The 11,736-nt window shown below is 27.4% G+C and overlaps 1 protein-coding gene across 2 annotated transcripts; it reads left to right on the top strand.

Annotated features, from left to right (window-relative positions):
• The first annotated feature begins 88 nt into the window (after positions 1-88).
• LOC105838430 (leucine-rich repeat flightless-interacting protein 2) lies at positions 89-11,299 on the top strand. 2 transcript variants are annotated; one of them, XM_028189805.2, is made up of 9 exons: positions 89-641; positions 1,525-1,715; positions 3,530-3,656; positions 6,119-6,258; positions 6,343-6,606; positions 6,802-6,946; positions 7,013-7,138; positions 7,674-7,888; positions 10,307-11,299. In XM_028189805.2, exons 2-9 carry the CDS (start codon positions 1,632-1,634, stop codon positions 10,415-10,417), a joined length of 1,212 nt encoding a protein of 403 aa, XP_028045606.1. In that variant the 5' UTR covers positions 89-641; positions 1,525-1,631; the 3' UTR covers positions 10,418-11,299. The 2 variants fall into 2 exon arrangements, with proteins under 2 accessions (XP_028045606.1, XP_012539436.1); XM_012683982.3 differs by having other exon boundaries at positions 90-538.
• Positions 11,300-11,736: the final 437 nt, after the last annotated feature.

Consider the following 11,736-nt stretch of genomic DNA (forward strand, 5'->3'; position numbering starts at 1 on the left):
TAATATCGAAATAGTATTTTACTCCTTTCAAAGATGACTCTATTCAGGTAGACATGGGCATGGCGTGATGAACGTAAAACGCGACGTAATGTAACGCAGTGTATTCTTGCGTGTTTCGCGTACATCACTGTTCTTGCGAGAGTATGAAGTGGCGAGTGAAGTGTGAGAGCAATATCAAAAAAATGTATCTTCCGCTAGGCTCGAGTCTGATATCGTGTATCGTGTTCGTCGATTCTCACGCTTGAACGGGCGAGTCGCCGGTCTGCCGGTCAGCGGGGGGAGGGGGGAATTTCGACGATCATACGTATCACGAGATAGAGCCCTTGATGCCCGTAACCGCCGATCGTAGATTAAAGTAGACTCGACGATACCACCAAAGTCATCGGATCCCATCGACCGAGTTCCACGACCACAACGCGACAAGCTCGTTTCGTTTTTCACTGATTGTATTTATAGTGAACGCACTCTACTTGTCTTTATATGCGACTTAATTCGAGGAAATGTGTGTCTCTCCATCGATTAACGACGTGTCCTAATCGTAAGTGTAGTTCGCCCGCAATGAGTGAGCAACAGAATGGTGGAATTGTAATGAACATAGCTACTCATATGTGTGTATATAATATACACACACACATTATAACGTATGCACGTTCGGCTACTATGTTTCGTTTGTATCACACATAAAACCATACCATCTGCAATATCGTAAACGTCATAAATAAAGTATCATAAGACGCAGTTACGTTTCCATTTTTATTACAACATAGATTAATCTTGTTTTTTTCTTAGAATTAGAAAAAGATAAAAAGAAAGTTAAACTAAAGTCGAAGCTGATCTGCATTGATAGAAATGGACATACTATGCCTCACAAACACAATTACGTTTACGCCATTATAGATTGGTCTTTATATACCATGAAAGACTTGCATTTTTACTTATCTCACATTTTTTTCCTTTTATCTTTTAAGTATTTCACGATAATTATTACGAAATACCTATCACATTGTAATATATACGTATATATTATCATATATATATACATATATATATATATATATATATATCACATAATTTTTAAGTATAAAATTGTACAGTAATTTAATTTAAAAAATTTTAAATTTGTATAAAAATTCTGCAAAATTATGAAGAATTTTAAGAGAAATTTTCGTTAAACTGTACATTGGTCATAAAGTAATAATTTTTATATAAAATTGAGTATTAAAAGAAATAACTGGAAAATGTATAGCAATCAGATTAAAATATTTATAACGTAACAATACTTGATAAAAACTAGGTATTTTAAATGAAGTATAGAGAGAAAGAGAGAGAGAGAGAGAGAGAGAGAACTCAATTAAAATTGTCAATGTGTCAAAATGTGTAAAATATGTAATTGTAAATAAACGATTATAATTAAAATTTTACAATATATAAAGATATCAGATATATAAACTGTAATTAAATTGAGTACATTAATTTTCTATTATAATTATTCTAGTCTAAATTTTTATATAAATTTGTCCATAGCTAATCATTTGTACCTGTTAATGTGGTGGCGGACGTGGATCTTCCTAGTTAAAATTATATTTGATACGTTACATTTGAAATAAAAATTATAAGAAAAGAAATTCAAAATGGAATCAGCTGTAGCTGGTCGAAGGCGAACTTCTACAAGGCATTCTGCAGAAGATCAAGCGCTTGATCAAATAGCTAAAGAGGTATGATTTTGTTGATAAAATATATGTAACATATATTTAAAAAATTGATAAGCATGAATGTAAGATTGTATTAGAAAATTATATTATTATTTATACATATAAATTATTTAATTACTAAGATATAGTTTTTTTTACAGATTTTTATATAGGATATCTTATTAATTAATTTTGTTTTATTTTTGTAGAATAAAGTCAAAAATATGTTTTAATAAAAGCTATATGGTCTCAAAGTGATAATAACTAGGAAATAATAACTTAAATTTTTGAAGAAAGTAGTCTTTTAAGGTTACATGAAAATTATTGTAATTTTTAAGATAAATTTATATAAATTTTTTTGCATAATTTTTAGTAACATTTTTAAGCATAATTTTTTAATTATTTTGCATGTAAAAGTATTAGCTGTAACCAATAGAAAAATTTAGAGGAGCATTAGGTGTAGATTTGAATCGGGATCCCTGGTTCCACAAGTTAACTCTCTTACTGTTACGCCACACTGCTCCAACTGCTCTTATTTCTATTCCGTCCATTTATAAGTTCTTAACTAATTAGAACTTTGCGATACTCAAAGTATTTATTAACCTAAACCTAAACCTAAACGAGTCTTTTCGACTCAAATATCTTACATAGAGTAGAATTATCAAAAAATTATTAAGTTTTACAAGATATATACTATTCTGACATATTTTAGTTTAAAATATAAAAAACCCTGTAAACTATTTATTTTTCGGCAACTGTATCTTGGTTATATTTTATGTATAAAATAAAATTAATTAAAAATTGCTTTTCAAAGAAGATATGTAATTGCATATTGTAAATTGCAGAATTTTTTAATAGAAAATAGAGAAATTATATTGTAAAAAATTATATTTTAAATTTTCTTTAAAAAAATGATTTTTATGTAACTTTGAAATCTATTTTTTAATCGGCTTTTGTTTGAACAAATTTTTGATGAACTTTATGAAAATGAAAAGAGTGGTAGTTTAAAATGGAACATTTTGTATATTACATTATATTAGACATTTATTTCAACATTACATTTTATTTCGACTTTTATATAGAAATCATAACATCACACTTAATGTGGGATAAAAATTGTATTACTGTCAAATATTGAATTATACAAGTTTTATTTTTGTTATTGATGTTAAATAATTATAGCTTACAAACACGTAGTAAAAATATATGTATATAAGAAATGTTACTCAATAGAGAGAGATATTCTCCCATAATAATAGCTATTAGGTCTAATAATTCTTTTCAATGAAATTTACGTAGCTTAGAGCAAAATTTGAAATTAAAGTATTCTCTCATTCTTTTGTAGTTTTAAAGTATTAACATTTAGCTTATCAAAATAACATATAATTTAGTTATGGATATATGTATATAATAGATTGGCTCATACTATATAAGAAACAGTATTGAAAGTTGCAAACGACAAAAAGAGTATTCTGAGATCTGTGTTTTTCTTTTGACTATGTGGTGAGTACGAGATGAGGGCAAGTTGCATCTGAAAAAAACACGCATACTTGCTTTGTTTTCACTTATCCCTATCAGTTCCTACCACGCAATCAAAAGAGAAACGCAGATCTTCAGAATAATATTTCTGTCTTTCAGATCTTTTAATGCTGTCTTTTATAAAAAGAGGCCGATCTATTTTTATACGCACACACACACACGCGCGCGCATGTGTGTGTATCCGTATTTAAAATCCGTATGTAAAAAGTAAAACAATATAAAACTGGAAGTCATCCAAAGCCGTAAAGCACGAATTAATAAAATACATACATACATATTAGATTTATACTTTTTTTCAGGCAGAAGCAAGATTGGCTGCTAGGAGACAAGCAAGAGCAGAAGCTAGAGAAATACGAATGCGTGAATTAGAGAGACAACAAAAAGAGGCAGAGGAGAATGCCGATAGGGTTTATGATATATGCTCAGGTAATTTAAAGAAATATACAAATCATCAAAATTGTGCCAAAATTCAAAGCTTCAACATGGGTAAAAAGATACAAAAGAGTACATAATATTGTCTAGAAAAATAACAAAATTTGTTGCAAAAAAATCTTTACTGTGAAAACCTGATTTAGAATATAAATGCGATACATTTATTACAAATGTAAAATATAATATTAATTGATATGGAGTGAAAAATATTTATAGATTGGATCAGAGTGATTTTTAGTTAAAATTTGATTCTGATCATACTTTAGCTCAAAAAGGTATAAGAAAGGTAAAATTTGTAGTACAGTCTATTAGCAACGATATATCACGCATAGCTATGCGGTTCAACCAAGTATTTTGGCTGATAGATTATTATCACCTCTTTTCATAATATTAAAATAAGTTACAGGAACGTTTGGTCCGAAACTACAAGAAACATTATTCAACGTGCCTAATATTTTTGTTACAGCTTTAACATTGGGCAAATTAACATTTAATTATGTAAAAACATGATTAAAGAAAGTATTTTTTCCGAATGTCAGGCCACAATCAGTATTGCTATTAGATTCATGAGTAGACATTGCCCTAACATAATTTCAGAATCTAGAATGTTCTAATATAAGAATATATGCAGAAAAAGCGGTTAAATGTCGCGACTAAAGAAATAATGCAATACTACTTTTAACGCAGAGCTTATAACACAAGATTATCATCACGTTTTTCAAAAAATTAAATGATGGAATTTATATATACATGAATAGATTTGACTTTTAATGTTCTTTAATTTTTCCTTACAAAATTTTTTTAATTTTACAAAATAAGGGGTGAGAATGGGGGTAAATTAACAAATTTAAAATTTGGGAAAATATAACTATACCATTATAAATAGTATAAAATACCATAAAACTTTTGTATAGAAAATTTTTTCGTAAACGTTATATTTTCAAAGATATTTGTCAAAAACAAAATAATCTGTTATTTTCAAGGGGTAGTTTCAACTCCTAAACGTCGAGATACGCCGATAAAAAAATGTCTAATTTTTGTATGCTCTACAACATATCCAAAGCTCATTAAAATTGGTGAGGGACACTTCCGGCCGTTCTCTTATTAGAGAAATTATAGTTACTACTTTAGAGATTACGAATAAGAATACATGGTATCAACAGGCTGGAGTCTCTCCACCATCATATTATGAAAGAAAAACGTAATTCATAGTTATTTGAATAGTTTTTGCTGAACTACAGATAGGAAAAAAATTGAGTGATCTCCTTACTTTACCCTTATTTAGCTCATCTTACGTTACTTGATTACTGTTTGTGAGGTTATTTAAAAGTATAGTTAACAGAATATAATCATGAAATTTAAAGAATCTACGACAGTGGATTCTTGATGAAGAGTGGCATTTGCTTTATTAACTATAACAGTAATTTTATTTCATCTTTACGGATAGATCGTTATTAGATGCAAATAATTTAAACATTTATTAATCTCGAGCCTTGATTAATCTGTAGCTTTGTCTTCAATAGTTAAATAACTATTCTATAACAAATATCTTTCATTGATTAGGTTCTCTGATTTTGTTTTTGTTGACTGAATCATTCTCCGATCTTATCTTGTGTGAATGGTTGAACCATCCCACAATCTTGCCTTTAATTGCTTCTGTCTTTTCTTCATTGACTGTATCATTCCTTAGCTTTATAAAATAATTGCCGAATTGTTCTCTGATAATCTTAGTCGTCTTAGCTTTGTGTTGAATCCAAAAATTTTGGAAAAAATCCTTTCAATAAAAAAAAACCGCAATAAAGAATGAATATTTTAATTTGAAAAATTAGTTCTTTTTCAGTCCCAAAACTGTTTCTAAAGTCAGACCTATTATATTGGATAACTAAAGACTGATTTTAAGACGCAGAGTTGATATGGGAAATAAAAATTTTATTGTGCAAGAATTGGTTGGAATCTTACTGAGTCTAACATAGATCTCGAAGTCAAAATTTAATCAGTCTATTAGATCACCAGTCAAAAATCATAAAATATACATTTATTCGCAAATGTATCATTTCTTTGATATCTAAAAATTAATTCCGTATTTAATGTTTTAGAAAAAAACTTTGAACATTATTTTAAAATTTGAACATATTTTAAGCTTATTGGAGGGGATTTAACAAAACATTAACAGGAACAAAATTTCCTTATTTCCGTAAAATATAAATCTAAAATAAAAAATAATTTTATTAAAAAAAAAAAATAATTTGAGTTTATTTAAAGGATGCTTCGAAAATTTAATTAATTAGATTAGTCTTGATCAAATTTTTGTATTTAACTTTTTCTTAAAACTTGTTTTCTTAAAGATATTTTAGGGTTTTGGTATTTTTTCCGTATTTTGTAACACTAACAAACACACAGACGCACACACACATACATGCGCGCGTATTAATGTACGTATGTATGTATGATTGTAGCTGATGTAAACAGAACTATGAGAGTAACTCCAGATCCAGTACGTACATCGCGACTTCTTACAAATTCCAATAATTTTCAATCGAGTCGTAGATCTTCAGAAGATTCGTTGGAAGATGCAGGATTAACCAGAGATATTAGGGTATATGTACAAATTTTTTGTTTTATATTTAATTTATTTATCTGATGCAAATATATATAATTTTTTAAATATATGTACATTTAGCTGGAATTAAAGGAATTTGAAGAAAAATTCAGAAAAGCAATGATAGCTAATGCTCAGCTAGACAATGAAAAATCATCTTATGCTTATCAAGTTGATTTATTAAAAGATAAATTCGAAGAATTAGAGGAAATTACTGCGCAATTACGTAGAGAATTGAGAGAGAAGAATCGAGATGTTGAACAATTAAAACGGGTTAGTCAAAGATTAAAAGAAGATTTTGATATTTGCAGAGAACAGCTACTAGAAAGAGATACACTTATACAAGTATGTATATTATTATTTAGTGTTACTTAAAATAATAAATAAAATAATGTTACAAGGTACTATCGTGAAAAATGGGAAAATTTGAAAATCTGGGAATTTTTAAATCAAATTTCAATAATACCGTGTATTATTTATTTAAAAAATCTTGTAATATTTTTTCTTAATAATATAAGTCTCAAATACATTATAATTTAGGAAAACGGTTTAGTCATTGTTGACAATAAGGAAAATGAGGATGAGGACAATGAAAATATTGAAAATGGATTATGTCATAAAAAAAGAGTACTAGTCAGTACAGAAGCTGCAGAATTATTAGAAACGGCTGGTAAAGGTTCACTAGGTATATAATTAATTAAAAAATTAAACATTTTTATTATGACAAAATTTTATAATGTATATTTTTTAGATATTCGATTAAGAAAGTTTGCTTCTGAAAAGAAGGAATTGCAAGATGAAATTCGTCATTTAAGATTGGAATTAGAAGAAACTAGGAATCGCATGAGACCCGAAAAATCATCTGGTTCAATATTAGGTTAATATTTACATATAATAATATTTATATTTTAAACATCTAAACTAAATATAATATAATAAAATTAATTACAATATAATAAAATTAATTACAATAATTATTATTATGTTAATGATATAAATCTTTATCATATGTAATCATTGAACTCAAATGATACAGGAACGTGCGCCGCCTTGTGAAAAATGTTTACCAAGTTGATTCATTGGATTCTTTTTCTTTTTCGAGGCGCATGTTCAGATTCATTTGTATAATATTTACAAAAATTTTTCTCAAAACATATTTGTTTGCTTGCTTGGATTCAACTTGTTAAAAATAATAACGTTTCTATACGAACTGTACAAAAACAAGGATAGCTAGCTTTATTCTCATTCTCCCCCCTCTTTCTCTCTCTCTCTCTCTCCCTCTTCCTCTCTCCCTCTCCCCCCCTTTCTCGGCAAACATTTTTCACCAGGCGGCGCACATTCCTATATTATTTGAGTTCAATGATTGTAATATTATTATATATATATATTGATGTATTTAACGGGTATTACAGGTTGTTTATCAGATAATGAAGACATTCAACGTGAAGCAAATAAATTATTAGCTGATTATAAATTTAAATTACAAAAAGCAGAACAAGATATGTCTACACTGCAGGCGACAGTAGCTAGATTAGAAAGTCAAGTAATTCGTTATAAATCAGCTGCGGAAGCATCTGAAAAAGCAGAAGATGAGCTAAAAGTAGAAAAAAGAAAGTTACAAAGAGAAGTATGATTATTGATTTTTTATTGCAGATAAAAAGATTTACAGAGGGTATTTTTGAAAAGTATTACAAGTGAATATCTAAAAATTCTAAAATATATAGAATTACTCCTTGAAAGTAGTTCTATGTATTAATATGCATGATTTTTGTTGAGTTAATTTTTATAATGTCACTGGAGAAATTTTATTTATACTAGTATACAAATTTGGTATTTTGAACATTGATTAATAATTGTTTTATTTATATCTCTGATGTATCCATTTAAAGAAACATTATCCCAAGTCCATCGCTCTTCCACTCTCGTTTTGTTTTCACGCACTCCAGTTACTGCCTTTTTTTTTTAAATCTAAAATAATCTACAATTTTCAGATTGTAACATCTTTTTTTAAGACAATAATACAGATGGCACTCGCGCATCTAGTATATTATATTTTTAAATCTTAACTTGAAAGCTGAAAGGATTGCTTAATATAAAGAAAACTTTTAGTATATAACTTTATTTAAAAGTATATTAACTACCAAAGTTTAAGGTGATGTCACTAACGAAGATCAATATCAGTGATTTGTTTTTATATTTAAGATCGTCTTAAATACAATCTTGAGAAGTTATGAACTAAGTAAACTAAGATCTATATTAGTATCTTAAGATTCTATGAAAGTTATGTCGAAAGTTTTTGGATATTTAAAATCAGGAATCTTACAATGAAACTGGGTGCATTTGAAAGAGCATCTCTTCCACTGTATAATAGGTTAATATAGAAAACTTAGATCTACTGGTTTGGGAAGAGGAAGTTTAAGAGTACCGGTTAGTTTGGGTTCATCAGTCGACCGTGATGGAGCTCGAGAGACGCGATTTTCATGATATAATTTTTATAATTTTAAATTAGGAATTAGTAGAGCAATTTCTCTCTAAATTAATATGTGTTAGAGAGAAAAGTGTCTTACTAATTTGTTTCCTCTTTTTTTTGTGAAGGATATCCTTGTTAAGGGTCGATCCTTAATTATAAGCAGCAGTCTATTTTAATTTGTTTATGGGGCATTCTCTCGCCCGAGTAACAGACGAAAATATTGCTGCTGTGAAAAACTTAAAGAAACAAAACTGATATATCACCTATGGAAAAATAGTGGCGACCCTGAAGTTTGAATCGACCGTAGCGCAGACCGTAACTAATTAAAGATCACCTGCATCTCACAAAGCGATACAGTTGTTAGATGCCACATCTGCTTACCTCTGAGAAAAAAAGAAGCGAGTTGATTGATATTATATGCTGTATATTTTAGTGAAGGGCGAAGGATGTTTTTAATATCGTTACAGGTGACGAAACCTGGATGTAGGGATAGCTTCGGAAACGTCGATTTGAAACTCAGAAGAGGCCTTTATAATTTAGGAAATATCGGTGGTGTCAAAACAAGAGTGGAATAAAATATTTAATAACTGATTTTTTAGAATTTACAAGTATATTAATGCTCAGAAGGAATACTTTGAAAAAATTGTATTGTTTAAATAAATTTATCTGTTTAAGAATATCTGAAAACTTTTGGCATGACCCTCGTACTTAAGATAATTTTGAAAAAAAATTGGTCCTAAGATTGTACATACTATGAATATTGACCGAATTCACGCACATAACGAGATGAAATTTTGAATCAATTAGTATTAAGAAAAAGTAATACTGTATTTGATTATCGATACAACCTAGTTTTCTTCATATAGGAAAATAAGATTTTTAATAAGACGATTTATCTTTTTAATTTTTAAAAAATATTAAAACTCACTGCTTGCTGCCAAAATGAAATAATTGAAAATAATTCAAAATAAAATTAAAAACTTCTCGTGGCATAAAAGATGGCAAAATAAAATCATAAAACAATTGAAGAGTTTTTTTATTAAAAAATCCAAAAAGCTAAATTTTTAGAAAACAAAACTTATCTTCAAAATCATTTATTATGTGAATAAATTTTTCTAATTTTAATATTACAATTTTAACAAAATTCTTTTATATTTCTTTCTTAGTAATTTTTCCTCTGACATATACAGGTATTATAAATTTTAGTTTTTGATTAATATTTTGAGAATCTATTAAAGGAAGAATTTAAGAAATCTATGAATTTTTTTGGTTTTTATGGATTATTTATTTACTACCTATTTATATACTTCATTTTTATTCTTACTGGAATTGTAAATTGTTTACAATGTGATGCTACTGATAAGAGCATAACACCATAACTTACATTTTGAAAAATAAACTTGTTTGAGTTTTGTGGATAATTCTTCAACGGATCTTCTTAACGTCTGTATATTCATTTTGCAAAACTTCAAACCCTTGTGTACTTTGATATGCATATATATACATACATATATGTATATCAAAGTAATTCAGGAAATATTAATTTATGTTTTTTAATTTACTTTTTATTTTTAGGTAAGAGAAACACAAAGTCGTGTAGAGGAATTGGAAACAGCAAATTCCCATTTACAAAGGAGATTAGATAAACTTAAAAACGCTAAATCGGCTCTTTTAAAAGAGCTTTGACAAATTGATGTTTGCAGAGATGTTCAATAAGTCTGTTATACTTATACTTTGAACAAATCGTGATCTGATGTTGCCTCCATATTAATACCATTTAACATTTTGAATATAATTTACAAAGGCAAAGATTACGTATTACCATTGTAACACTTTACACTGTAGCGAGCGTCATTCAGACATAAAAATTATTGTGAAAAATATCCCTACCTCTTTATATTTACCAAGTCTTTGATACTAACTTATTCTTGCATTATTCTTTAATATAATAAAGCTTTTTAATGCATTTTATATTAAATTTTTCCATGCATTTATAAACAGTTATAAAAATTTAACACTTGATACTTTTATGTAAATAGAAAGTAATAAAATTTATTCGTTTTTGCCTTGTTGCAATAAGTTTGTATGTGAAAATTATTTTAAATTACTAATATTTATTTTTTTAAAGCATAAATATATATATATATATTATGATGAACACAATTAAACGTCAAATATTTTTGCCATATTAAATTTAATAGCATAGAATATTTCAGTTTATTTATTCTTGTGATATAAATATATCCTTGTGATAAAGGCATAATAAATATTTTAATAGTACTATTAATCAAATTGCAGAATTGAATATGGATTAAAAATATGATATTTTACAATTAAATTGTCCCCAGAACTAACTTTTGTAACAAAATATTCGTACATTTTTATTCGGCAATCTAATGTAAAATAATATACATGTATAATAATGTAATCTTTATACACATTTAAAATAATTTATAAATATATATTGTTGAAATGTTAATACACATACATTTTCTACAATACAAAATAAGAACTTATTGAATGATAATACTTTTAATCCTAGAATATAGTAAACTTTTTTTTTATTTAAACAGCACACTTGGTTATGAATGTATCCCATCCTTTCCAAGCATTCTGCATTAAACAGATGAACTGAGACATCAACATTGTTTTATATAAATCTCTTTGTTTTTTCATGACAAAGACGATTAACTTGCCCTTAATAATCAACGAGCTAATCCGTGTAAGAAAAACTGATCGTTACACGTTTTTTCAAACTTCTATTTGTCAAAATAATTATTCTTTTTAAACAATATCCAAAATCTATTTTATTTCGTTTCTAGATCTTTTATCTTTCTAAAACTTTTTAATTCATTAAAAATTTATTCCTAAAAAGAACTCAATTTTGTCAAAATTAATTTTTAACATATTTAATGTTAATATCTATTATTGTGAAATATATCCTAAGGCTATTCCAAAGTCTGCATTTTCTGGTAATGTTTAAAAATTATTCAAAGAGTTTCATT

This window comes from Monomorium pharaonis, chromosome 3 (assembly GCF_013373865.1).
Source record: "Monomorium pharaonis isolate MP-MQ-018 chromosome 3, ASM1337386v2, whole genome shotgun sequence".
Lineage (NCBI taxonomy): Eukaryota > Metazoa > Arthropoda > Insecta > Hymenoptera > Formicidae > Monomorium > Monomorium pharaonis.

Bases quoted from the DNA above. Each gene is read 5' to 3' on its own strand.
- LOC105838430 (XM_028189805.2), top strand. From the start codon at position 1,632: ATGGAATCAGCTGTAGCTGGTCGAAGGCGAACTTCTACAAGGCATTCT. The intron at 6,259-6,342 runs GTATATGTACAA...ATGTACATTTAG, and splicing joins GATTAACCAGAGATATTAGG to CTGGAATTAAAGGAATTTGA. The intron at 7,139-7,673 runs GTTAATATTTAC...CGGGTATTACAG, and splicing joins ATCATCTGGTTCAATATTAG to GTTGTTTATCAGATAATGAA.